The sequence below is a fragment of the Micropterus salmoides genome, unplaced genomic scaffold (genome assembly GCF_014851395.1).
Source record: "Micropterus salmoides isolate LMB-PRFRI ecotype aquatic unplaced genomic scaffold, ASM1485139v1 Ms_hic_scaffold_6, whole genome shotgun sequence".
Taxonomy (NCBI): domain Eukaryota; kingdom Metazoa; phylum Chordata; class Actinopteri; order Centrarchiformes; family Centrarchidae; genus Micropterus; species Micropterus salmoides.
In genome coordinates this window covers 7018105-7045520 of record NW_024044348.1, presented here as the reverse complement: position 1 = coordinate 7045520, position 27416 = coordinate 7018105, and the positions used below count along the sequence as shown (strand labels likewise).

General features: G+C 40.1%; 1 protein-coding gene across 3 annotated transcripts in view; it reads right to left on the bottom strand.

Moving 5' to 3' along the window:
* Nucleotides 1-25741, bottom strand: part of LOC119890330 (protein kinase C-binding protein NELL1-like) — a 284276-nt gene extending 258535 nt beyond the window's left edge. The window contains exons 1-2 of one of the 3 annotated variants that reach the window (XM_038701547.1): nucleotides 25561-25741; nucleotides 24935-25063 (exon numbers count right to left, since the gene is read on the bottom strand). In XM_038701547.1, coding sequence (XP_038557475.1) covers nucleotides 24935-25063; nucleotides 25561-25609 — 178 coding nt within the window. In that variant the 5' untranslated portion in view covers nucleotides 25610-25741. The remainder of the gene's footprint in view (nucleotides 1-24934; nucleotides 25064-25560) is intronic. The other 2 variants (XM_038701548.1, XM_038701546.1) reach the window with 2 other exon arrangements.
* Between the last annotated feature and the right edge of the window lie 1675 nt (nucleotides 25742-27416).

Sequence of the window (27416 nt, the reverse complement as noted above, 5' to 3'; positions counted from 1 at the left end):
GATCAGTAACATACTCCGGTGCTAGGCCATGCAGATACTTAAAAACATACACATAACACTTTGTATTGAATTCTGTATTGTATGGGTAACCAATGTAATTTAATTAACACCGGAGTAATGTGCTCTCTATTCTTAGTACCTGTAAAAAGTCTGGCAGCTGAGTTCTGAACGAGCAGCAAACGGGAGAGAGAAGCCTGACTCACACCCGCATACAGCACATTACCATAATCCAAACGGGGTGACACAAAGGCATAAACAACCTTCTCCATATCGTCAAAAGAAAGGATAGATTTCAATTTAGATATTGATCTAAGATGGAAGAAACCATTCTTAACGACAGCATTGATTTGCCGGTCAAATTTAAGCTCAGAGTCAAAAATGACACCAAGGTTCCTCACGCTAGACAGTTTTTTCCCAGAAAAACAACCCCAGGCAGTCCACACACCCCTTATTTCCAAATAAAATCATCTCGGTCTTATCCTCATTTAATTGGAGAAAGTTATTCGCAAGCCAACACTTAACTTCAGCCAAACATGCATTAAGAGACTGAATGGCACATGTATGCCCATGTTTCAATGTTAAGTAAATTTGAGAATCATCCGCATACAAATTATACTGAATCCCAAATTTCTCAAAAATCGAACCAAGAGGGAGCATATAAAAGGGAAAATAAAATTAGTCCCAGTATAGAGCCCTGTGGAACCCCACACACAAGAGGGGTAACGGAGGAAAAATAATCCCCTAAACTGACTGAAAAAGTCCTATCCTTCAAATAGGAAGAGAACCATTTCAGGGCTAAGCCCTGAATACAAACCTGATCCCTAAGACGAGCAATGAGAATGTTATGATCAACTGTATCAAATGCCGCTGTAAGATCTAACAAAAGCAAAACAACACGGTTTCCAGAATCACCACCACGTAGGATATCATTAGAGACCCTCAAAAGAGGAGATTCTGTATTATGACCAGCTCTAAAACCTGACTGGAATCTATCGGAAATGTTATTCTCATTAAGAAGTCATTAAGTTGTGCATTTACAATTTTTGCCAATATCTTAGAAATAAAAGGTAATTTTGAGATCGGACGAAAACTACTCATGTCATAGGTGTCTAAACCTTTTTTTTTGTTTTTTGTGGGGTTTTTTTGTTTTGTTTTTTAAAGGGGCTGAATAACCGCATGCTTAAAACTAACCGGAACAAGATGACAAGCTAATATTCATAATAGACAGAATACTTATAATAATAATAAATAATAATAATAATAATCTTTATTTGTAGAGCACTTTTCAAAAACAAGTTACAAAGTGCTTTAACAAGTGTAAAGACAATAATATCCAAGAGACAATAATATGCATAAAAAGCATGAAAAACATTGAAAAGACTAAAATACATGTTTAAGATAAATATAAAATTAGTAAAATACAATAAACTAAAAGGGATAAAATAAAGTCAAATAAGATCGGGAAAGGCTCTCCTATAAAAGTATGTTTTAAGAAGGGACTTAAGAGTTCACTGACTCAGCCGACCTTATTTCCTCGGGCAGGCTGTTCCAGAGCCTCGGGGCCCTGACAGCAAACGCTCACTTGGGCCAATTCTTAAACCTCCTTAAACAGAGAAGAAGGGAGCACATCACCAGGAGACCTGGTGGGCTTCATATGAGCAGTTATATCTGCTGCAAAGAAACAGGCATAAAACTAGTTGATTTGTTCGTAGGGTCAACAGTAGGAATAAAATCAATGCCAACAGATGAAATCTGAGATCTAATTCCATCAACCTTACTAATAAAAAAGTTTAAGAACTCTTCACACATGTCAGCAGAAGGAGTGAATGAAAGAGTAGCAGTAGGATGAAGAACAGCATTTACAGTAGAGAAAAGTACTCTAGAATTATTACAGTTTCTGGAAATGATGACAGAGAAATAATTTGATCTAGCCAATTTAACAGCTCTTTGGTACTCGTTCAAACGGTTCTTCAATATCTCATATGAGACTTGTAATTTATCTTTAACCCATTTCCGTTCAGCCCTCCTACACTCCCGTCTAAGAGCACGGGTAGTACTGTTCAACCAGGGCTGTGATTTGACTTTTTTCCCCTTGACTTTGACAGGAGCCACAACATTTAAAATCTCTAAACAAGAAGAGTTAAACTGATCGACCAACTCTTCTAAACCCATATAGGGAGAGTGCGACTTGGTCAATGAAAAGGTATTAAAAGCAGCTGAAAAACTACTAGCTGTACATGGATTGAGTATGTGAGATGAAACTGACCCAGCGCACCGCAAGGAAAGTTAGAATTTAAAATAACAGTCTTATGATCAGAAAAAACAGTATCAACAATCTTCAGCTATCAACAGAGAATCCCAGAGATAATACAAGGTCAAGCGTATGACTACATTCATGAGTTGGACCCGAAACGCATTGTAAAAAAAAATCAAATGACTAACAAATTTAAAAATTCTTTGACCAGGGGCTTTGAAGTATATTAAAATCCCCCAAAATTAAAATATTGTCAAAAGAAGGGACAATACCAGATAAAAATTCAGAAAACTCCTGTATAAAATCCCCATGAAAATTTGGGGGTCTATAAATCAAAACACATAACACAGATTTAAATGATTTCAGCGTAATTAACGGAGATTCAAAAGTGCAAAAGGACACAGAAGGTAAAAGTCTACACTTAAACTTGTCTTTAAAAACAACTTCAAGACCCCCGCCACGGCCAACAGACCTAGGGGTACTAACAAAAACTGCAACCAGGAGGAGAAAGTTCAGAGAGAGAAGTCATTTCACCAGCATTAAGCCAAGTCTCAGTAACAAATAAAAAAATCTATTTCATGAGAAAGAAAAAGATCGTTCAAAATAAAGGTCTTATTTGCCAGAGATTTCACGTTAATCAACGCCATTGTCACTGGATTGGGAGTGGTATCGGAAGAGTATTGCAGAGAGGAATCATAAAATGTTACCGGACTCCCGTTGCGTAAAGAGCGAAGATTCGGATGATTAACTCCTCGATCTGCAGACTGTCGCCTTACATAAACCATCCGCGAAGACTGAAGCATCAACGCCGAAGATGGAAAGACGGCCACAATGTATGAACATCTCGAGTTCACGACCACGGCCTCCGCCATCGAAGAAGCAGGTCTGATGACTGGAAACTTCACGATCTTCGATCTCACAAGGACTCCAGCACGCTTCCCACGCCTCCTTCCATTTCCTGTGCTTCTTTTTCAAAACTGTGTCACAGCATTTGCTGATGTATCGATACAGAAGCATCTGTATACGCATATCAGCAAGGAATACATAACAATATATTTCTGTATCAATATTTATAGAACAGCCCTATTTAAATCCTTGTTCCATGTGCCCCTTTTATACTTTGAGCACCTGCCCTTCCAAAGGTCTCTGCACGGCCCTGATCTACAGTGTGAGTCGATTCTTAATTTCAAATATGCTTGGAATGAAATTAATGATCTTACTGATGTTTTGCAAATTAATAGCATATAGTTAAAGAGAATATGTTGTATGAATTTGAATGAAATGAAGGGATTCAGGATAAAACCCAATTTCTTTCTTGGAAATTAAGAATGCTACTTCATACTATCGAGACTGATGACTTCAGAAGATGCTGATGTTTCCAAGATAAACAGATGCATGTCCATATTCATATCTAGCCACACAGCATCATAAAACTAACATCTGTTCATCCATTCAGCTTGACCTGAGGGACATTCAGGTTTGTTCAACATTCGTCTCGCAATTTATTATCAGGAAAATGACACATAAATGCATGACTGCTTAGCAAACCGGCCAGAAAGGAAGCTAATTGGTTGACAGCAGGTCCTCAAAGGAAGTAAACCTGCTCAGTGCAGACTTCCCAGCAAACAGAACTGACTGGAAACTGCTGGCAGATTAAAATGGCAAGGGCTGTGAAATACTTTGGTTAGGTAAAATTGTTGATACCACAAGAGAAAAATACAAGAAAAAAAAACTGAATTCAGCATTTTACCTAAATAGACAAATAATTATGATGTTGCACTGACCTCCACCTGGTAAAATATTGAGAGAACCGAGATCTGAACAGACCAGGGCCAAAAAAAAAATATAATGTTGATGGGACACAAATGTGAAGTACTTTGTATTTCTAAAGTTGAAGCGTTTCTGACAAATGGAAGAGCAGCATTTGCACACCGTAACATTTGCTTGAAAGCTTTGTACATGAGAGTTGAAATAGAAGCAGCATCTTTGTCTTTATTTCAGCAAATCTATGGAAGTTCGGTACTTCCATATAGTAGAGAAGTGGCTTATGCTGCAGAAGTGGTTTGAAAAATGTGAGATCTATTTCTGTCTTTTTCCTCTGCTGTGAAAACTATTCACCACTGGAATCCATTGTAACTGCCATGAATTAAATGGGACCACTCTGTACTCTGCAAACTATGATAAAAACTTTCTAATTCATGGAATTGGGATGTAAAATGAAAACAGTTCACCTTGTGCTCCACTGGTAGGCATAATTAAAACCAATAAAGCTACCACAACAACAACAAAAAACCCAAAAACACACAAACCATGTTTCTCTCTATACTTCCATCCCATTAGTTTACACTTTTGATTGTTCCACATTATGTTATATTCTGCCTTGTCATCTTGTTTCAATGTGACACATTGTCTATGTGCTTTAAATGTTGCATTACAGCTCGCTAGCAGCTGAATCTACCCCAAAAGAAATACAATATTGGTCAGGCTCCAATGACATTAACTGTCCCCAGAAGCTGAAGTCTTTCCAGTTTGGATTCTCAAAACTTTTCTCTAGCGCCATCATCAGGACAACTTTCCAACTCTGAGCACAAGATATCTTGTAATGCAGGAGACTTTCAAATTCTGACACTGTGACTTTTACTTAGGGAAATAGTTTCCCAAGTTTCCTTTTTTTTAATATTGGCACCCAATCCAAAGCACCCACCAATCCATCCATCCACCCCCGAGCTAAGAATGACTACAAACTATACAAGGGATGCTGCATTAGCCTGACAAACAGTAAATGTTAGCTAATGTCTTACAACTCCATACATGTCCAACTTAATATAATTGAAACGGAGTGTTTCAAGTGTGAAGAGTTGTGAGCACCTGCCTCCTGTTTCTTGTAAACTGCAGTTTTTTTCCCAGCCCCCAAAAGGCATGTGAAGTTTTCATTTACACTTTAAAAACAAATAACACTTATTGGTCTGGCCAGGTGTTCACATGGCAACAGCGATATGCTCAGCATTTGCTCCTGCATGTTAAAGGCTTTAGCTTAAGTTTAAAGGTTGTCAGTGACACTGTTTGCCTTGAAGCTGCCATGGCTGCATCTTTACCACCAACATGCAGCCATGATGGTGTCAGTGTAGTCTTGGTAACTAACTTGTTGGTGTTGATGGTTAATCAATGAAGCACTGTGACCACATTGTTGGAGATGAGCCCAGCTCTGTTAATCCCAACATGCTTTCCCTCTGTACCTTAACTAGAGCTCAGTTGTATGTTGTTTTGGTTTTTAAATCGGCAAGAAAATATCATGAAGATCCTTCCTACAGTACTTTTACAATTTTATTGAGGGGGCCAGTTGTTTTGTCAGAGGGGCACATTCAATCCAGGACAAAAGAGACAAAGGCAATGTTCAAGCTTTCAAAATGTCTTACTTAGTATATAATGTAATATTTTAGTATGTTTCAGTAACGTGATCTTTTTGGTAACTTAGTTATAGTTTTATTAAATTATCCCAAAAAAAAAAAAAGAAAAAACACACACTTTCCTGTTAACTTTAGCTCAAGTACATTCTTTTATGCAACACTTCTTTGTAAGTCTTAATGAACAGTATAAGCTCTAGTGTACTAGATATTCTCTGGATCCCAGTTTGTATTTTGTATCCCACTATAACTTTTGCAAGGAAACAAACATCTCCATATTCACCCCAGTTATTATTCATGATATGATATATACCCAAAACAAAATACTTGATAGTAGGCCATCATCTGTGCTTTATGGAGGGGGATACATATTTTGACAGACTGCATCTCCAGGCTGGTAGGACCTGCAGGCTACTGTTATTGCATTTGTGTATGAAAAGTGCTGTTTAAATGCAATGTATTATTAAATTGTATTAAGGAGGGGCACTCCGAACAATTTCCAGCAATATCTAAAGACTGTCCATGCAATGGAAAAATGCGTTACAAGGACAAAATATTGTCTACAATGCTGCATTCACTTGAATGTACACCGAGTCAACCAGGTGTAACGTTGAGGTGAGCAATGTGTTAAACTGATTACAGTGATCTTGATTTTACAGTATCGATGATACTTCCAAACAGTAACATGGATGACTAAGTGATCAACTACGTGGTCAGCTATAACATAAGTCAGACTGTTGCAAGAGAAATATTTGCTTTATGAGGGAAACTGAAACTGCTCGTTTTGTTTAGACAGCCATTCTCAATTCAGTGCAATGAATAATACGAAGTTCAATAAAATGTAAAGTTAACGTTGGCCTATAAAAGCGTTCTTATAATCCATGTGCTAGCTTGCGCTGCAAAAAGCTTGTTGATAAAACAACACTAAAACGATAGATGAAACAATCAGGGATAGCTACCTCGGAACCGGCAGTGTAATGTCCTAAAGGATCCGACTAGTTGAGACACATTTATTCCGCCTTTCGCATAGGGTTGGGCCCATCGGCGATGGCTGACAGATGGTTGATGGTTGAGCAGGCATTGTGATTGTAAAACCCCACCCCCTGGCAAAAAAATCAATTTTTCACATAATACCATCATGTGAAAGCAGGTTTTAATCACCAGGAACATTATAACAAGAGGCCTACACCTCAGGTAAACACACCGGCTTGCCTCTCTCTCTTAACCTACACCCCGATGACATCGGGGGCGCGCACATCGTCCATCCCGAAGTTTCAATGTAGACATTGTCCGATGGAAATTGTGTGGACATTGCCCAAACCTATTTTTGCATCAGCACCATACCGTCGCAAGGAAGATATATTACTATGATTATTGTAGATTTTTCATTCAGAGGGGGGCCATAAGGGGGTCCAAGGTCTGTGCTACAGAGGCACTGTCCCCTGTTGACCCCTCCCCCCCAAAAAAACACCACAGCCTTCAACATAGAATCATCATGAAATGCACATGTGTACAGTTAAGATAGAAAGCTGTGGCTAGCTTGGTATTTAGGGCTTTGATGGAGAGGGGGACAAAGGAGTTGTTAAAGTGGTTGAGCCTGCACTGGGGGACAAGTGTCTGCCTGAGGGAAGAAGCTGGTACTTATGGTGGAGGACATGAGTGGGGTCGGGTCTGAAATAATCTTCTGGGCCTGTCTAATGATAGTGTGTGTGAGAGTGTGTGTGTGTGTGTGAGAGTGTGTGTGTGTGTGTGAGAGTGTGTGTGTGTGTGTGTGTGAGAGTGTGTGTGTGTGTGTGAGAGTGTGAGAGTGTGAGTGTGAGTTATATTATATTCGTTGGGTCCAACAACAAACGAGATTCCACTTTACTTGTGGGGTCTGACAGCTTTGTGGGGACCAAAATGCGGGACCCCACAGATTTAAAAGGCATTTTGAGGCCGGGCCGGCTGGTTGGCTGCATTTAGAAATACCTTGTTATCTTTTAAATATACATTTAATATCAATTTGTTATATTCAAGGGTCAGGTAATCAAAAAGCTGATGTGTGTTTTTTTACGGTAGGATTTATTAATAAAGGTAATAAGAAACAACACACAACAGTACAAACAGCAAACTTAAATGCTAAGTGGGGTGCTAAAACCTAATAAAATACAAAACTTTGTTTCTTTCTGTTGGTAATACAATTTAGCTGCTGGTATAGAATGCTACATATTGTCCAAGTAGTAACAAAATGCAATTAGCTGTAATTAGTTGTAACAGAACAAATTCCAATTCCAATCTATGATAGGTTATAAAGCCACGAGAGTGAAAGTGAATGCAATTATAGTGCGACAGTGATACCATCAAAACAAAGACAATGGCTCCAGGCAGGACAAAACAGGGCTAATTATATCAGGCTTCTGGTGGAGACAGGAAGGTGCAGAAAGCCCATTCTTGCACCTTCCACGAACAGTTTGAGACAGTGATAAATAGACAGAGTTTAATTGCTCCGTGCTGAGGTTACTGCTGGTTTCCAGTCATGCAGCTGAGGATTTAAAAGATGAGCATGTCGTATTATAGATGACATTTCTCTGTGTGTGATAATGAGCCAGACTTTAGAGGAAGTTTTGAGTGTAAGATAATGCACCATTGCATGTATTTTCCAGACGGTCATTTTTAAACTTGCATTGTTCATAAGACAAAGATCTGAGGGCGCTACAAAATATAAACCAAAAAGCACAGTTCGCTCTTGTTTAACCCATAAAAATAGAGTAAAGGAATCATCAAAGAAGCCAGCAATCTAGCCTCCTGTGCAGTGAACTCTGCAGTGTAGAGAGTAAGCTCCCTCATCAAAATCAAATCATCATAAAATGTACATGTGTACAGTTACGATAGAAAGCAGCGTTAGGCTCTAGCTGCCTTGCTATTTTGACTTTGATGGACATAAGAAAAAAAATCAGAGGGCTTCAAAATATAAACAAAACAGCACAGTTCATTGCTGTCTAACTCATAAAAATAGAATAAAGGAATTGTTAAAGAAGCCAGCAATCCTTCTCTGCAGTGTACTCTGCAGGGAGCTGGAATATGTGGTGTTATTATTAAAGCTATAACTATTTACTGCATATCTGTATTTGTGTGTGCTGCACACCAGGATAAGATGGATGAGTCAGACTTGTAATTTGTACAACCATGTGTCTAACTGTGAACTAACCTTAGGCAGAGGTGGGAGTAAGTCACACATGTTCAAGTCACAAGCAAGTCTCGAGTTACTGTGATAAAAGTCAAGCAAGTCACAAGACAAGTCACATGAAACAGTTTGGAGGTGGCAATTCAACTGTATGATCATTTTGGAAGATGTAGTGATTGAACTATATAGATCTATATACAAAGGTGTTTCTATTATTTAGTCTACTATTGGCTTCACTGATTATTGAAATGGGGTAGAAAAACAGTAGAGTAATAGAAACGTGTCAGTAACGGTAAGCTCTTACCATTCCTGTAAAATTCATTTTAAACCCCTATTCAAGGCATATCCAAAGTTAATTTAATGCAGTTCTTGAACCATTTGGAGTAATTTCAATTCATGGTTTGGGGGCTTCTCTGAAAGATAACACTCTGAAGTGTCTGATCGAAAGTTTAAACACACTAAAAATAATATATTTTTCGTTTCCATGCAGACAACTACAGCTGGCACTTATTAGCTGGAAAACACTGTGGGGCCACAGCATAAAGCCTTACCTAGTCCATTTTAAATTTTATACCAATACCATGAAAAAAGGACTATTTTACACAGGTTTTTCTCTATTGTAGGCTGTGAAAGGGACATGTGAGCTCCAACTGGGTCGAATAGGGTGTCAGTCGAAAGGTCAGAGTTCAGCGGCTAATTTGATTACAAGATATCACATTTATTTACATCCAAATCAGAGTTATTACGGTTATGACATAAGAGCCACGTCTGCCAGCAAATATGAAACGATGCCACAGCAGTCCCTGTTGATTTATTGATGGAATAATGTGTTTTGGAATAAATATTTTTACTGGATTGCCCCCGCGACCCTGTATGCAGGATAAGCGGTTGACAATGGATGGATGGATTCGATTCTCTGGACCTTTGACAACGTAACAAGACCATTTTTGTTGGAATATAATCGATCAGTGGATTACTATGAGGCTTCATAGGCGAGTTGCGTCAATTTTGATGGTACTGGTTGGTCTGACAGAGGCGCTGATTGTACCCCGCTGTGGTGATTGTATCTTGAAATGGTTTGTATTGGTCGAATCACAAGGATTTTAGCTTTCAAACATATAACGCATATAGCAGTTGTGGGCACATAACAAGAGCTGTTATCAGGACTTGTTACCACCAGGAATGTTAAGAGGTTTTCACATAAAGTTACAAACTGCAACTGGGTGTAGCTTAAACTTAACACTAGCCTTCTATGCGTTCGACCAGCCTATAAGTTAGCTAAAAAGCCGCAGTCACTTAACGGACCTTTCTTTATAGGGAGGGAGGGTCTCTCTCTCAATTCAATTTCAATTCAAATTAGCTTTATTGGCATGAATGTGTAACAACAATATTGCCAAAGCATCATACAAACTACATAAGAACAATCAACCCTCCCTCCCCTCTGGCGTTAGCCAGGCCTCCCTCTCTCGTCTACACCTGGTTCAAAATGCTGTCGCTCGTCTCCTTACTGGAACTCGTAAGTGAGATCACATCACCCCTGTTCTTGCCTCTCTTCACTGGCTCCCTGTTAATTTTAGGATTGATTTTAAGATTCTATCGTTTGTTTTTAAAGCCCTTCATGGACTAGCTCCAGTCTATATCACTGATCTGTTGAAGCCACATGCACCTTCAAGGTCATTAAGGTCTGCGAACCAGTCTCTTCTTGTTGTCCCCAAAACAAGGCTCAAGAACAGGGGGGGAAAAAAATCGAGCTTTTTCAGTAAAAGCGCGACTTAAAACACATTTTTATTTCTTGGCTTTTAATTCAGCATGAGAACTGTATGTTGTATTTGTCCAGTGTTGTATTTTGTCTATTTATTGTTTCATGTCAATGTACAGCACTTTGGTCAACGTGGTTGTTTTAAATGTGCTATTATGAATACTGTCATGTGAAGTCTGCCACACTTGTTGTTGTTTTCGTTACGCTGCTGCCTTCAAAATAAAAGTGCATAAGCTGTCTGTGGGAGCTTGATTAAATGAATGAGTGCTTCATAGTTAACTATTTCAGTTTTGTGCAAGTGGAATTAAAGGCCTATCCCATATGGACACTTGTCCTGAATATCGGCAGGGTCAATTCAGTGATTTTAGCAAATAAAATCCAGAGCTATTAATCAAAGTTTTACGGTAAACCTCAAAAGATCGTATAAAAAGGGAGAGAATTCCACAAGTTGGTTCCAAAACTGCAGAAGGCAGCTTCACTATAGGGCTTCAATGCCAGAAATAGATCCTTTACAGTAAATCATCAGTATTGATCCTGATCCAAGGAGACCATGAGGCTCCGGACCAATTAAATGGATTTTAGGGTGTGTCAGATGAGATCATGTTTCTCACATCCGAATGAAGGCACTTGTGTTCTGCCATCGTTTCTTTAAACGGAATTCAATTTGACAACGGGGGGCCATAGAGACACGTCTGTCCCTTTAAAAGATATCGCCCTCATGTATGATGAATAATTCAGATGGAATAATTCCACCGAGGTTCCTGTGAGGTGGGACCAGTGTCTCGCCTCCTCCAGCAGTAGGACAGCCAGGAAGCTCATACATAAAAGATGAAAGGCTTGATAGCCTTCGTTGGATTCAGTGGCTTGGATTCTGTGTTGTAGACTTTAGAGTCGTTCCCTGGCTTAGCTGCTCGCAGCTGTGAACTGGCCACAGCCTCTCGGGCCTGCTTGCGTGGGGCTTTCTCTGTAATATCTGTGACATATGCAACCCAGCTCTGCAGTCAAAGGGGGGGGGGGGGGGGGGTATAAATAGCAACATGGATGCAGGAAAGAATGAAACCTTTACGGAAACCTCTCAGTTTCTAGCAGCCAGTTCCCTCCACACCTGCCGGATAGTGCAACCTCTAATGAAAATAGAACTGTTTAGGTCACACTGTGCTGTTGCTGCTGTATTTGTGTTTATCAAGACTCTTATTTCTCCTTCTTAAACCATGTAGTCTAATTTCACAGCAGCATCTGCAATTGGGGGCTAAATTCAGCTCTTTAATTTGCCATTTTCCTTTTCCATTTTGCTACATGCAGCTTAGTCTCATCTCTACCACAAGAGAACAGACAGATCTGTTCGAGTGGAGCCAAACCTTCTGCCTGCTCAATCGCCTGACACAAATATGATAACATTTCACTGGAGCACATGAAAGATTGGCATATCTTCACTTTCTAAAACAGGAGTAACATGCACAGCGCTGATATGCTCAGAAGAAAGGAAACCTGCGGTGAGAAGTGGATTTATCGGACCGTCTTGTTAACCTTCTACCCTTCTTCTGTTTCCCTGAGGGTAAATCTGCAATACTAAAAAAGACATAAAGGCCAAACATTTTGATTCAAGGCATTTGACTTTTGATTAACTGTCAAGAAAGTCTATCTGTGGAAAGACCAATATAACTAACCATCAATTCAATCATGAACACCATTGCTACTACAGAGTTGATTAATTAAATCCCTGTTGGTACCAAAATGGGCCATGCGTTTATACAGATTTATATATAGTTGCTCAGAGTTGACAAGAAATGTCAATGGAAGATTTGATGGAGTTTAAAACACTACTAAATCGAATGAGAAAACTGGTAATGAAATAGGACTTTGATTCACACAGTAGCATTAGAAGATGCAACAAAATCATTAAGAGCAACTAGGCCAAAAGCTGCAGCCTCAGTTAATATTTTCATCTGGATTCCAGGTTTAATCTTCTAGTAAAAAAAGCATGTAAATCAAACAGTGTTTAGTAGATGATTTAGATGGATGATATTTTCACAGAGCAGACCTGTTATGCAGGGCCAGCCCAAGCCTTTTGGGGTCAGAAATTCATTCAACTGTACGGGGGGTAACAGTTGAATCAACACCATTTTCCCATGCATTCTATCATAGAGCAGAGGTGACCCAAACACTTGCAGCCATAGTTTTAATGCAGGTAATACTGAAAAACCGAGGGCCATGAGTACTGAAGAAATCATTTGCAATCCCAACGTCACCATTTCTGACCACTGATCTTTCTGTCCGTGTTCCTAGAATCAATCAGCTTCTGGTTCTGAAATATCCAGGGTGATTCAAGTGAAACCACCTGCCAACACTTTGAGCTCTCCTTTTAGGGATGCACCGAATGTTTGGCCACCGAAATGAATCGGCCAAAAATAGCAAAAATAGCACTTTCGGTGTTTGGCCTAATAAGTCAAAAGACAGATTAAATTTTACCGAACAATTACGTTGATACTTCAGCAGTGTGGAAGCATTTTAAAGTGTGAGAAAGACGCAGAAATCGCCATTTGCAGACACTGTTCTGCTGAATTGTCTCCTAGCACATTCACTCCATCTGTGGCTGACTTCTTAGAAAAGGCAACAAACTGTCTGAACAGTGTTTCTGTCACTCGTTTCTGAGAAGGCGATTAAGCTAGCCGCACCGACATTTGGAGTGCACACAAATTCAAGCCTTTATGGTAACTCAAACGGACCAGCACATTTTACATTTATGCAATGGGGAAAAAACGGCAAAAATGTGAATGTACTTGTTCGGTATTTGGCACATTTTTTCATTATATTTGGCTTCGGCCAAGAATTTTCATTTCGGTGAATCCCCCCTCTCTTTGTTGAACTCCAGCTATCGCCTGCATTGGTTTTTCGCACGGCAGTTGCATCTAATACGGAAGTGATTAATAAGGCTGATGCTTGATACCAGCCATTTACTATATTTCAAGGATCTAAAAATAATGTCAGTGTCCGTTACTATATAGTCTTAACTTTGTTGCCATGGCTATGGCACAAAAACATTGTCTCTTATAGCTAAAGAACAAAAAGATATTGTGGGACAACCAATTATTTAAAATTCCCTCTAAGGACTCCAGAGACATTCATTTGAATAGGCATTCAAAATGTGATTGTCTAAAAAGTAACAACAAATCAGAAATTATAGAAGTGGTATTGTGCTCATTTTCAGGACAGAACAAGTTTACACGGTTTAATTTTCAAAAAACTTTTTTGTCATACGGCATAGTGCTGCAGCTCCTCTTTTCACCCTGTGTTGATGGCTTCGTTTTAGCTCTGGAGTGATACATCTTGTCTCTATATGATCTTTGTTGAGAGTTGCACATGCACAGTTCCTAGTTAAGGACTACTAGCCAATCAGAAGCAGAGAAAGGCGGGTCAGTGAGAAGCAAACACGCCTTCGGTTCAACTGTACATGTTGCTGACCAGCTTGGCAACATAGACTGGAGCAAGAGTTTCAGAGTGGTGAGTTCTTAATCTGTAACAAAAGTGTCTTTCATCCATAAAGTTTTAACTGAGCTCTGTCTCTACATCACAGTAACAACTTTATGCCCATTGACTGCCTGGAGGGTAGCTAGTGTGTGGAAGGGAGAGGAGAGGTGTGTGCTGCAGCTCAGTGTTTTCCACCGGTGCTTTTGAGGGCGTGTCGGACTAGCCGCTTGGGAAGCGTTATGAGCTTTCATCCCTGTGACGATACAGCGACTGGACTACAAACCAGCTTTCATGCAGTTCAGAGCAGAGTTTTCTGTGGGAGATGGGAACTCCCTTTGGGGTGGACTTTGGGCTTTTTCACTTTGCAAACCTATTACATGCACACACAAAAAAGGAAAAAACAGAAAAAAAAAAAGAAAAAAAAAACAAAGGTATATAACTCAATAAAGGAGACTAAAAAAGCCAAAAAGCATGATACCACCGCTTTCAACAACAGTTTGGAAATTAATTAATGTGAAATTGTACAGAAAAACTAGTAAACAGAGACAGTAAATGTGGGGATGGGTATGACATGTAAGGTATCAAACTGTCAACAGTGCGGTTATGTGGTATGTGCCCTCAATATTTGACTACTGGGACACCCATAATTTGCAAATTTCTTATCCCCCAGTGGCCAACTTTGGTATTATGCAAAATGACCTAATTCCATCCTTAGCTAACTACCACTAAATAATGAAGGGATCTTTGGTTAAGGGTGAGATGTCAATTTTCAGTCTGTAAGTGACACATCTAACAGATACACAGGCAGACAGTAAAGGCAGCAGCTTTTTTCCTTTTACTAATTATTAACCTGTTGATTAAGAGTTTACATGTAGAGTTTGCATGCTAATGCATAGAATTATTTGATTAAAACTGATGTAAAAAAAGAAAACATACAACACATGAATGCCAGGCACAGTGAGCTGTTCCACACACAGCATCTGGTGAAGTATCAGATGAGAGTTGTAACTCCAAACTGACAGTTGGGAGATGAGAGAAACAAAAACATATACCATTACAGATAATTAGGAGCTCTTCTATTCATTGTATTTGGGGACAGTAACCATTGCAATCAGCGGTAATCGCTATGCCCTGCCTCAATTCAGGCTTAAAAACTCAAGGGACTTTTTTTCCCCCCATTAGCAATTAAGAGACCGTTATAACGATTCTAAACACTTCTGTAGTCTAGACTGGTGAATGATGCAAAAGAACAACAAGTTCTACCTTGGATCCTTTTCTGCTCTCATGATTAAGAATTTTGGTGTACACTCTTTACCTCTTCATCTACTTATATTTTGCGTTACCTCGCAATACATTTCTACTTCCATTCCTTCTGAGCCACATCTGTGTCTCTTTCCAGTCAGCTGCTCCCAGCACAATGCCCCAGTATGGATCAGCTCATTGAATTTTACTTTGAACGGGGCACTACCTATGCTGATATAGTACTACTGCTCAATAGGCATGGTCATGTAATTAATCAAATCGGACCAGGCACCAGGGCAGGTGCCTTGGTCCCCCCAGAGGAGAGGGATGAGAGCTGGGATAGCAGGCTGGCCCAGCTTGGACTTAAGGCTGCTCCTAGATGAAAACGGGACTCATGCTGCCAGGCAACAGGAAATCAGAGACTGTTGTGCCCACATCTTTACAGAGACCCGCTCCATCAATATCCCGGATCAAGCACTTGACTGGCAGAAAAGATGAGGAGGTGGATGATGCATGCTGCTCAAACACAAAGTTAAAGTGGATGGACACTGTTGTGTCAGACTTTATGTGAAGATGAAACCCATATTATCATCACCATCTTGTTGCTGCTGTTACATTCTCCTAGAGACAAATTTAAAAAAAATTCACAGTCATTTTCTGGGTGCATACGTGCTTGTATGTGTTTATAAATACCTGTGAGCTTTCTAGCCCTATTGTTTTATATTATTTATTTTATGTTAGTGTTACAGCCGTGGACGGCAGCTGTCTGTGTCTATTTCACATACTCCGTTTTGCGCAGTATGGTAAAAAGGCTGTGCAGTTCCTGGCTGAATATTGGCTGATTCCATCCAAGTTCACCCCAGTCAGTCTGAGATCCTGATTGGAGCGGCCCTAGAATCTTCCTCGAATCTATGAGCTGCCTCCAAGCCTGCCTTCAAGCTTCCCTGCTTTAAATAGGCTGTCATATCGCTGTTCGAGGCAGCTACACTTATATAGTTGGCCACTGTGTTGCTCATTGTGTTGAATTCCACGTGTCTTTTGGTGCCAAGTTTAGCAGCTATCCCATGATTGGTAGACCTGCTTCTGTGAAACCTTGCTACAAAGCATCTCCCATGTTAGCTTTGAGCTAAGTTCCAGTACTTTTGTCAGCTAGAGGGCTAATGTTTACTGAGAGCCGGTAACTGTTGTTTGAGTTCAGTATTACAATTCATTTTAAGCCTTTGTCCACAGATTTGGGCTATGGATCCAGATTCTATACTTCTATCATTTTACACACTGTTAGTATTTTCATCTGTATTAGAAACACTAGGTTTAGGGGTGCTGTACTCCCTGTGTTTGGTTAAAATACGATGCTTAGAGGGGTTTTTGTTTCTTCTTTTATTTATAGTTAGTAATCCCTCGGTTAGGAGGGATCATGAAAAAATATCGTATTAAATCGCCCACGCCAAGCTCTTTTAAAGTTTACTTTCACTAATTATATAAACATACCTATATAGCAGTAGTATTATATCAGCATAGGGAGCAGCTAAGCAGAAAGACACACAGCAATGGCTAAGGTAGAAGGATTGCCAGGTAATGCAAACGTATTGCAAGAGAATGCAAAATGTATTGCGAGAGAACGCAAACTAAAGGTTAACCCATCCCTGAAGGGAGCAATGGGCAGCCACTGTCCACCGCCTGGCGATCAATTCCAGATTTGTGCCAGTGTTGCTGGAGAACCTAACATGTTTTTGATGGTGGGGGAAACCAGAGACCCAGACACCCATGCAGACACGGGAAGACCATGCAAAATCCACACAGAAAGGCCATGGTCGACCAGGGTTCAAAGCCGGGACCTTCTTGCTGTGAGGCCACAGTGCTATCCACTGGGCCACCGTTACAAGGTAATGTAAAACGTAAGACAAAGCATTCCTCAAAAATATTCTCGGCGTGACCCTTTGGGGGTCCGTTCCATTGTAGCTGCACTGGAAATAAGAAATAACAATGCCAGTGTTAAATATGCTAAATTACATGGGTAATTCAAATAGAAAACACAGGGCAGCTCCAGTCATGCAGGACTGTAGACTGCCAGCCCCTCTGCCTGCTTTTAAGCCAATATCTGCCTCTCAGACGCAATTGGTCACAACATTCAGTCAGTGTGTGAGCTGGCTGTGCACCAACTGGAAAAAAATGGACAGCAAAGGTGAAAGAGAGCAAGAGGAAAAAAACAGGAGAACATTAATAGGAGAAAAGCCCTGGTGTGTAGCTAAATACTGCAATATTGCTATGTGATGGCCCCAGGTTTGGGCCCTCTCTTGTTCTTTGTATCTTGCTGTGTTTTGTCCCTTTAATCCAGGTAGTTGGTGGGTGGAGCTGGTCTTGGCCTGCCGACTTATTCTGTTCCATTTGTTTTCAACCCATACACTCCACTCACACAGACACTGCATACATACTGATCTGACAGACCCCTACAATTGTATATTTTGATTCATTTACTTACTAAAATATCTAGATTATAGACTGTGTGGTTTCTCTCTTTTGTCACTTACTGTTGAGCCAGGTTGTGACAGCAGATATTGTATGTTTATGAGCAAGGCACATGGTTAGTTTAAAGAATAAATAAATAATTTTTTTTTAAAAATGGATAAAAACTTGCTAGCAGGGCTGGCCTCAGCAGATTATAATACCACAACTACCCTTCCCGAGTTGATTCTATGTTTTAAAAACTTAGTCATGTATGTAGGAAAGCAGGAGATGCATCTGCAGTATCTCCAGTTACACCTTTTTACATCTTCAGTAGCAATGAACAGCCTTCGAGCCACAGGCAGCCTTGGGAAGTTTTTTTACTTTGGGAAGAAAGTATTGAGAAACAGACATGCTTTTGGTCTTTTCATGGGATTTGTTAAGAAAAATATATAAATAACACTAGTATTCTTTAACCTTGAACAAAATAAAGCAAATCATCTCCATTGTAAACTTTGCTCAGAGACGAGCTCAGGCCCTCACCCAGTTTGCCTATTTTCACACTGTTGTGTCTTACCACACTTCTTCCTTTGACACGTAAAATTATTGTTTGGTTTGTTTGACCAGTGCTGCTGCAGTTTTGACATTATTTGGCCTCTTTGTAGCTCTGTTAGTTGAATAAAGTTAACTTAAATAACACAGCTTTCCTATGTAACATTTAGAATTGGCCAAGACTTTCACCCTGATCTAGCTCACCTTTGCAGTAGTGTGTGTTCACATTATTTTCTGCACCTTCTGTAGTTCTGCTCAGGGTTTGGGAGGGTAGAGTGGTAAGACAGCAGCTGGGTACCGTTGTACCATTTTCTGCCGTTAATAAAGTGCTGGCTGCACTCCCTTTTTTGAGAAACATGAAAATTTTCTTTTCAACAGTGAGCAATTGCAGAAATTATGTGATTTCAGAGTCGTCAGTTTTGCTGTTCATAACACACCTATTTCTGCTTTCAAAAAAAAAAATATATTTTTTTTTTTCCTTACAACAAATAGCGTTCAACAGCCCTACAGGCAGTTACAGACACAGATCCATAAAACATGCTGGATAGGAGACCTCTGTGTCCCCTCTTAAAGAAAATATTGCGATCCAGGTTGATGAAGTTTCGGAGACTGATGAAGACTTAACATTGTATTGTTTATCGAGTTGGCTGAGGAGACACAATGTCAGCATACAACGTGTGAACACATGGAAAGCCAACACCAAATCTGAAGAATACTTCTTGTTAGGGGATATTTTTACAGACTTATAGAGATTCATTAAGAGTTCACATAAGGTTATTGTTCACCCCTCGATACATGTATGAATATCTATGGTTTATTGGTTCAAATCAAGACACGTTTGTCCTTAAACCACATGCAACACTTTCTACATAGTGGCAGGCAGTCTGTATGTAGTCTAAAAATGTTTAGATAATATCGACCTTGGGTTACCTAACAAATGGATGACAGTTCATCATTATGAAAGCAGCTGCGTCAGTCAACAAGCAGGTAGATACAGTCTGACCTACTGTTTTGAAGAGACCCTGACTGTCACCTTTGGCTTACTTTAGCTCAGCAATTGACCCTATCCAGTGCTTGAAGTGGGCTAGAACGCACCTCGACATTTTACTCTTTGGCGTAGTGGGACATTTTCTTGCGTATTGGGACTGCCGGTACCCTCCTCTGCCCTCTCCATATCAAATGTGCATTGTCCAAAAGCTGATTACTGCATTATATTCCATTATATTTTTATATTTTGAATTGTCGCCTGTCACCTTAATTTTGTTTCCCCTTCATTAATGTTATAATATTTACTAGTTTCATCTTATGGTTTAGGATAGTGCAGGGGGGTACTGGCACCTATCATGACCTGGGGAAACCTTTCTCATGGTGCCTATAAGTTTCTTCACACCCCCTTTAACACCTTGCATTAAATGTGTCTTGTATCCAGATTGTACGTGTGTAGACATGATTTTAACCTGATTGCTTAATACCTGGTATTTATGTGTGTGACCATTATGAGATACGATCTCCCTGTCAGGCTCAAACAACAGAAAGTCACATCCTCCACTCATTTGCGCAGGTCAAAAATTGCCTTAAAACTATAGATTGTGTATTAACTTTCTGAACCACCTCTGAGCAGGTTTTTCACCGTAGTGTTTTCTTCCATGGATTATGCACCCATGTTTTCCTCTTCAGTAGTGACCAGATATAATAGCTCAACTGCAAAGTGAAACTTTGAAATTCTGCCCAGCATCATTCATTGCGCTACCCGTCTTCATAATGTGTGCTCCTTTCTGTTATTTTAGTAGTTGACGTTAACTCAACAGTGCATAAGTTGCACTGTATAGACACACTGATGATTGATTTTATTTGTAGAAGACTGACCGGTTCACATTTCTGCCCACGTAGTTGTTGTATATGGAGTGAAAACACAATTGCATTTACACTTGTTTAGTGTGGTCACAATGCGTCCCTGACCACCTACGGGATGGTTTGGTTTGGTCGATTGGATCACAATCCATACTCAACGTGAGTTGAGTGCATTTACACCTGTACTGTCATGTGGTCAAGCACTAGAGGCTTGTATGCCATACAGATTGTAAACCCCCCTAAGGATAATTTGTGATACTGGACTATATAAAATAAATTGAATTGACTTGATAATAATTGCCAACATTTATAAAACCAGAAGACAGTCCGCTGTATCTGAACCATTAAACCAACTCCAGTTTGTCACATTTTGTAAGGTAAGTTCTAGTGCAAGTCCCAGGCATAGGCTCTTACAACTGTTGTTCCCATTACTACACACTGCAAGTATCCCACCCACAGGAAATGCAGCATCATATAAAGACAGAATTTCTAACTATGAGGACAATAATTTTACTCGTCAACCAGAATTTGATCGTCAACAACATTTAAAATATGCGTCTGTCCGTTCAACATGAAGCTTGAGCTAGAATTTGGTTTACTTAGCTAAGCATAAAGAGTTTAAACAGGGGAAACAGCTAGCCAAGTTCTGTCTAAAAAAAAGAAATCTGCCCATCAGCACCTCTAATTCTCATTAATTAACACATACGAAAACATAAAATGTGAAAACAGCAAGTTGTGGTTAACACATCCGTAATGGAGCAACTTGTCATTTTTACACTTAAATTGTTGCTCAGATTAAACAAAATGTGTTTATAAATGAGCTGCTCCTGGCTGTTGTTTCATATTAAACTGACAGATGTGAGAGCGGTATCACAAGAAAGTGAAAAATGCAATTGGCATAATTACTAATATACTGAACAAAATTATAAACGCAACACTTTTGTTTTTGTCCCCATTCATCAAGACTTTCTCTATGTACACAAAAGGAATATTTCTCTCAATTGTTCTTATTGTTCACATCTCTGTCAAAATCTGTGTTAGTGAGCACTTCTCCTTTGCCAGGATAATCCATCCACCTCACAGGTGTGACATATCAAGATGCTGATCAGACAGCAGTGGGTATTGCACAGGTGTGCCTTGGGCTGGCCACAATAAAAGGCAATTCAAAAACTTGCAACATCTGTGGCATTGTGCTGTGTGATCGAACTGCACATTTTCAAGTGGCCTTTTGTGTATAGAGAAAAGTCTGAGTTCCTGGTGAATGGGGGCAAAAACTAAAAAGTGTTGCGTTTATAATTTTGTTCAGTGTATATTATTACAGAGTCCTGGCTCTATCACAACATCCCGGATCAAGCTCTGTCGGCAGGAACATAGTGGTCCCTGTTCCATGCCGACAGACCACAAGACCCCGGAAAGACAAGGGGAGGCAGAATCTATGTACATCAATGATGCTCGGTGTTCAAATGTAGTCAAAGTTGACAATGTTTCTCAGATGTCGAGTTTAATATTAAGATACTGCCCATATTATCAACACTATCTTGTTACTGCTGTTTACATTCCTCTAGATACAAATTCAGAGAAACTCACTAAAGAATTATTACTTTATGGATGTATATGTGTATAGGTAGATGTAAATAACTGCATATGTTTTACATTTAAATATGCATGTAGCATGAAAGGGGCTGCAACTTACATTTTATTGAGCAACACTGACCTTGAGTGTTGTAATTTACAGTTAAAATGCTCACTGTATCTCATATAGCCTCAGCAACCTCTACATCAATTCATTATTTCTTACATTGGCTTTTGGCAGCATGAAAATGTTGCTGAAGAGCATTCTGGTCCACTTTCCACCAAAATCTGACATTCTGCCCTTAATTTGCATTGTAGTTTGCTGGACTCTTGATATATGCTTTACATTTGGCCAGTTATTCACAGGGATAACAACAAATACACATTTAAAACAAAAGATGGACCCAGATGTGCAAATGTGCATTGGCTATAAATTTTTTACTGAACAATGGTGAGGAGTTTCAGTGTGGAGTTCTGCTTTAAATTATTGTGGGGAAAATGTTTTTATTGGAATTGACAGGATGGTAGATTAAACATTAATGAAAGGACCATTTCAGTCCTAAAACCAGACACCTAGAAGGCTAGGAGGAATGGATCTAAGGGATATCAAGATAAATGCTGCTTTGTTGTTACCATTTAACCATTAACATTAATGATTTTGAGTAAGAGTCAATGAAGAACTGAGGGATCTATACTGACCAGGCAGAGTTACAGATTCCTTACATGTTGTGCAATGTTGTGTGACTTTCGCAATGTTCATTGTGTCCATATCAAATCAAAAAAAAAGAAAAGCACCATTTTAGCAGCATGAGGAAAGTCATGTATGATGGGAGCACAAACATCTGTTTGAAGTGAAGATATTTCACTATGGACCACAGACCAACAGACCCAACACATATCCAAAGGAGGATACTAAAACATAAACTGGTAATCACCATTAGAAGAATATAAAATCTAAATCAACATTGGGACAGAGGGGGGTCTGAGTAATGAGCTTGACAATCTGGGTTCCAATGTAGGATGAGAAACTAGGTCACCCCCCCCTTCTGGACAATGTTACTGTATTCAATATTTCACGGTCCCCACAATGTAAGCAATCATGTTGATGAAAAGTACAAACTTGAACAAATATCTTGCCAAAGAGGTGAGCTTTGTTCCCCAATATCAGTGCACATTGAGATTTTTTTTTTTTCCTTTTCATCCCTAAGTTGAATCACATCCAGATAAGGACCTTTGAGTGGAGGCTACACTGGTCTGCCTTTCCTAAAGTGCTTTATTTCGGTGAAAGTGTAAGAGAAGGCATGCCAGAATCTGTTTCCTAATTCTTACCATCTGTTGTTTGTGAATCACTGGCTAACTGGGAGACAGAAGAGACTGGTCCCAGTGTCCAGACATTGCCAGAGCCCTCTCTTTCTCTCTCAATGCCATCGACACTAATTGGAACACCACATTGCCCTTTTTTCCCTGCCATTTCAACAGCATCACAATATGTTATCCTCAAATTTATGCAATCAAACAAATGAAATATGATACTGAGCTCAGTGCACAACATGATTGCATACAGCATACATACATCTTGAATAATCACTGACCCAATCAGCAACAGAGGCTCCAGCACAGCTTCTACTTGATGGGTAATCATAGACGGTTTGTTGCTATAACCTATTAGACCATCAACTTCTCCACTTTTAAAAAAGAACCTGGTAGGCGCTGCAACTTCGGCTGCAGTTGATCTGTAGAGCCATCTGGGTTACAGGGCCATGAAATCAGCGCAAGGGTGGGCAAAGTGTTAAATAGGTCACAAAACAGGCATTCTCTCTAGCACTCACAAGTCCAGTTTTCCCCACTGGATTACCCTCCTGTTTCCCACACTATCTGTCTGCTGCACCTCGACTCAGGGAGCCTGGAAATTGTAGGGAGAGGAGCTTTGAGTGGTGTGTGTGGGCGTGTGTGTGTCTCTCTCAAGTAAAAAGTGAGGTTGTGTATCCTCTATGGCCTCCAGCCTTGAATCTTGGACAGCGTCACCTCAGCATAGTCAGCCAAGCTGCCCTGACTTCATTCATACAGAGCCAGTGGCACACTGAGCCAAGCACTCGAAAATAAAAGAGCAGAAAATAAAACCACATGCACGCACAGATATACACATACACACAAACACAAAACACTACCACTCTGCGGGTATGAGTCTCAACACCCAGGCTGCTTATTTGAAATTCAAGCTACTGGTGTTTGTGCTAGTATCTTTGAATTTGAATATTTTCAAGCCAGAAAAGTACAAAGGACTCAGTGTTTCTCACCAACATTGTTTTTCTGTCCAGGTTGGAACAGCATCGGGACATCATGGGACAATAAAACTCTCAAATGTGAATAGAATGTGATTCTCATGCATACTGTGTTTGACTATCAAGCCATTAAAAATTGCATCAACAAAATTAATTCCTTGCAGTTTTTCTGTTGCTGCAGCCAAATAGGAAACGAAACACATAGGACCACACAGCAAGTAACTAATCACTCAAAAAAATCCAAGCCTCTCACTAGTCACCAGATATTTCTATTTCTCTCTCTCTTGCTTTCCTCTCACTGTATCCCACTCTGTTCTCATTCTACTTCAACTATCTAACAACTCTGCCTCTGCTAAGAGCTGAGGGCACCAGAAGAAATAAGTTGCATCAAAAATTGTGAGTCATTTTCAAAGTGAGCAAAGCAAAATTATCTTCTGACACTGGTAACATATTTCAAAACCACCCTCAACAGGGTGAACATTTTGTCCATCCTTTACCACTGTCACCGTCATTACGATATTTTATTGACAATCTAAACATCCCAGCCACATACCTGTGTGCCTTTCAGGGTCCTCACACCATTACACACCTGAAATTCATTAACCACCCTTGTTGGGATTACACAACAGTGGATGTCACCGGGAAAAGCCTACACAGACAGTGCGCTCAAGTGTGTCCAGAAAGAGCCAGAGCATCTGCTGCCTGGGACAAATTAAATGTGGAGTAATTATAAGGAGGAGACTCCCCGGAGTGTTCTGTCTAAGCATCTCAGCTAATACTGTGACACCAAAAGGTGTGGCGCTGCGTGGCTTTTCTCACACTAACTAATGAAACAAAGAGCGTGCGTGCGTGCGTGCGCGCAGCAATGACACAGAAGACAAAAGACATCTCTGAACTTGAGCAGCGCGACTAATGTGGAAGTAATTGTCGGCGTGTGTGCATTACCTCGAAAAAGGAAGGCTTTGCTGCTGTTGTGAAGCCCAGCCACTTGGGTAATTCCATAGGTGGCATTTGCCAGGTCAAGTTCATTGATGATATCAATTTGGTAGTCTTGATCTGATCCGAAAGCCAAAGCTGTAGAAGAGAAATGAAGGTTAGATGATGTGAAATGTTGTGTTTATCCTGTTGATGATTAAACTAAAATTCTAATGCATTTTACAAAACAGACATGGTCATTGCTTGTGTGCATTCCACGGCTTGAACTAGCTTGTTGTGGGAAAAGTAACGTAGTTTTAATTTAAACGCAGGGTATTTCTTTCTAATGCTGCCCACTAAAATGCACCGTATGCAGCCAGCCAACACCTGTGTTCTCCACGGGCTGTAGGTGCACTGTGCGCACACGTTAAGGTAACGTGTTATCTATTTTACCCATCTGCTTCGTACTTATTTTTTCAGATACTAACTCTAGAAACTGCGGGTGATTAGAAAACAATTCTCTCCAGTCCAGATACACTATCAAATGCTTGCGCGCAGGGTGCAAACTGAGAAGCGTAAAAGATGTTTGGAAGCGCGTGTCACTGTTAACAAAATTCCTCATTGCGATCACAGAGTGCCACACGGCTTGAACTTACCTGGTTTGGTAAAACAGAAAAGGGATAACAACGCCACGTAAATATCCATTTGCGTTTGAGTTTCGCTGTACAAAGTCCTCAGCCTTGCGCTCCGCTGCGTATCCACACTACCGCTCTGGTCCGTCTGGCGCTGTGAGCCGCTCTCACCTCGCCTGGATGTGGAAGAACTAAGGAACGGTCCACAACACAGGAGCAGGGGTTTCTTCTCTGCGAAACCAGGTTAGTTTATAGTGTTTGATTGCGTCCAGTCTGTCACTCCATGGTATCAATAGTTTCAGACGTCAACGTTTATTCAGGACATATTTAAAACTGGACAGCAGACGGAAAAATTGAGAATATTCTTAACCATCGATCTGCAAGGTTCCCCCCGTTCAGACCACATAAACTTCCAATTTCGGAGGTGAGAAAAAGGAAAGTCAGTTATATGAGTACATGGGAATTCTCTGTAACAGCACAGATTGTTCAAAGAATTCCAGTCTCACAGGGCAAATTAACAACACTGCCGCTGACAAAGTAAACCAGATATTGATGGAATAATTTAAGTTTGCTTTGTATGACGAATTTGTTGGCTATAATAGCACATACACAAAATAAGAGTCCTGCATCTATTCTTTGCTTCATACAGTATCCTCCCATTACTTCCCCAAGCTCCTAAATCGACCTCTCCTCCTCCCACCTCCTCCTTGCCTCAGAGAATCCCTGGGATTTATAAGCACTGCTGCTCCAGTCCTCTTTTCTCTGGGGCCCGTCCTTATTGAGAACCATTCATCATAGCTTTCTTCTGCCTGCTTCTAATTTGTGTACATTGTCAGGCTGTCTGGGTTACCTGCAGCAACACAATCTGGAGAGCGACAGAACAGCGGCGTGTGCTTTGCGATTATGGCAGTTACAGTGTACAGCGCCTGCTCCGCCTGTGCAAGTGGATGGTGTAATGTCCGCTTTGGGATGCAGGTCACTGCTACACTGTTCCACACTCTCAAATTATACTGTAAACAATAGCAGCATTCGGCAATCCTATCCACTGATCCAGAACCGAAAAATCTTGAAGGGGAAAAAAAACACATTATTTGAAATTACAGGTTGCTGAGCAGTGAGGAGAAAATGGCAGGTTAGGGGAATTTAAATTGTTTTCAGACAGGCACTGATATTTACAAGCAATATAAGCTTTTCTGGCTTGTAATTAGTAAAAACTCTCAAAATGTAGTTATTCAGTTCATCTGTACTTCCTGTCTCTTTATGAACATGGTGGAATTACCTTCTGAAGTATAGAAGATTTACAACGGTTCCTGTTATCACCCACAGCCAGCCAAGGAGAAACAAACAGTTAAGAGAAATGAATACAGATTTGAGTGAATCCTAATTCATCCATCTCCTTCATCTTTGAAAACAATACTGCAAATAAAACCCATTTGAGAGGGAAAACTGGAAGAAACCTGGAAGAGCAACAGCGGAGGTATCCCTCTCCCAGGACAAACATGCAATAGAGTCTGTATATAATAGATCAATATAATAAAATTACAATATGTGACTCATAACACACAACCCAATGAAAAAAAAATAAGGATTTAACAATGGGAACTATTTGCCAAAGACTCTTTAAGGAAAAAACAGAATAAATGAGAGTGGAATCATGTCTATGCAGATGCTTCCACACAGGGCATGAGGTGCCACAGAATGGTTTAATATATGTGAATCATATGCTATGGCCTTCAGTCACCAGAGCTCAACCAAACTGAACACCCATGGAACAACTTGGAGTGACATGTTACATAGTGCTCTCAACAAAACAAATAATGGAAAAATGATGTACCATCCCCAGTAGAGACTTGGAGATTAACCTATCTAAAAACAATTAC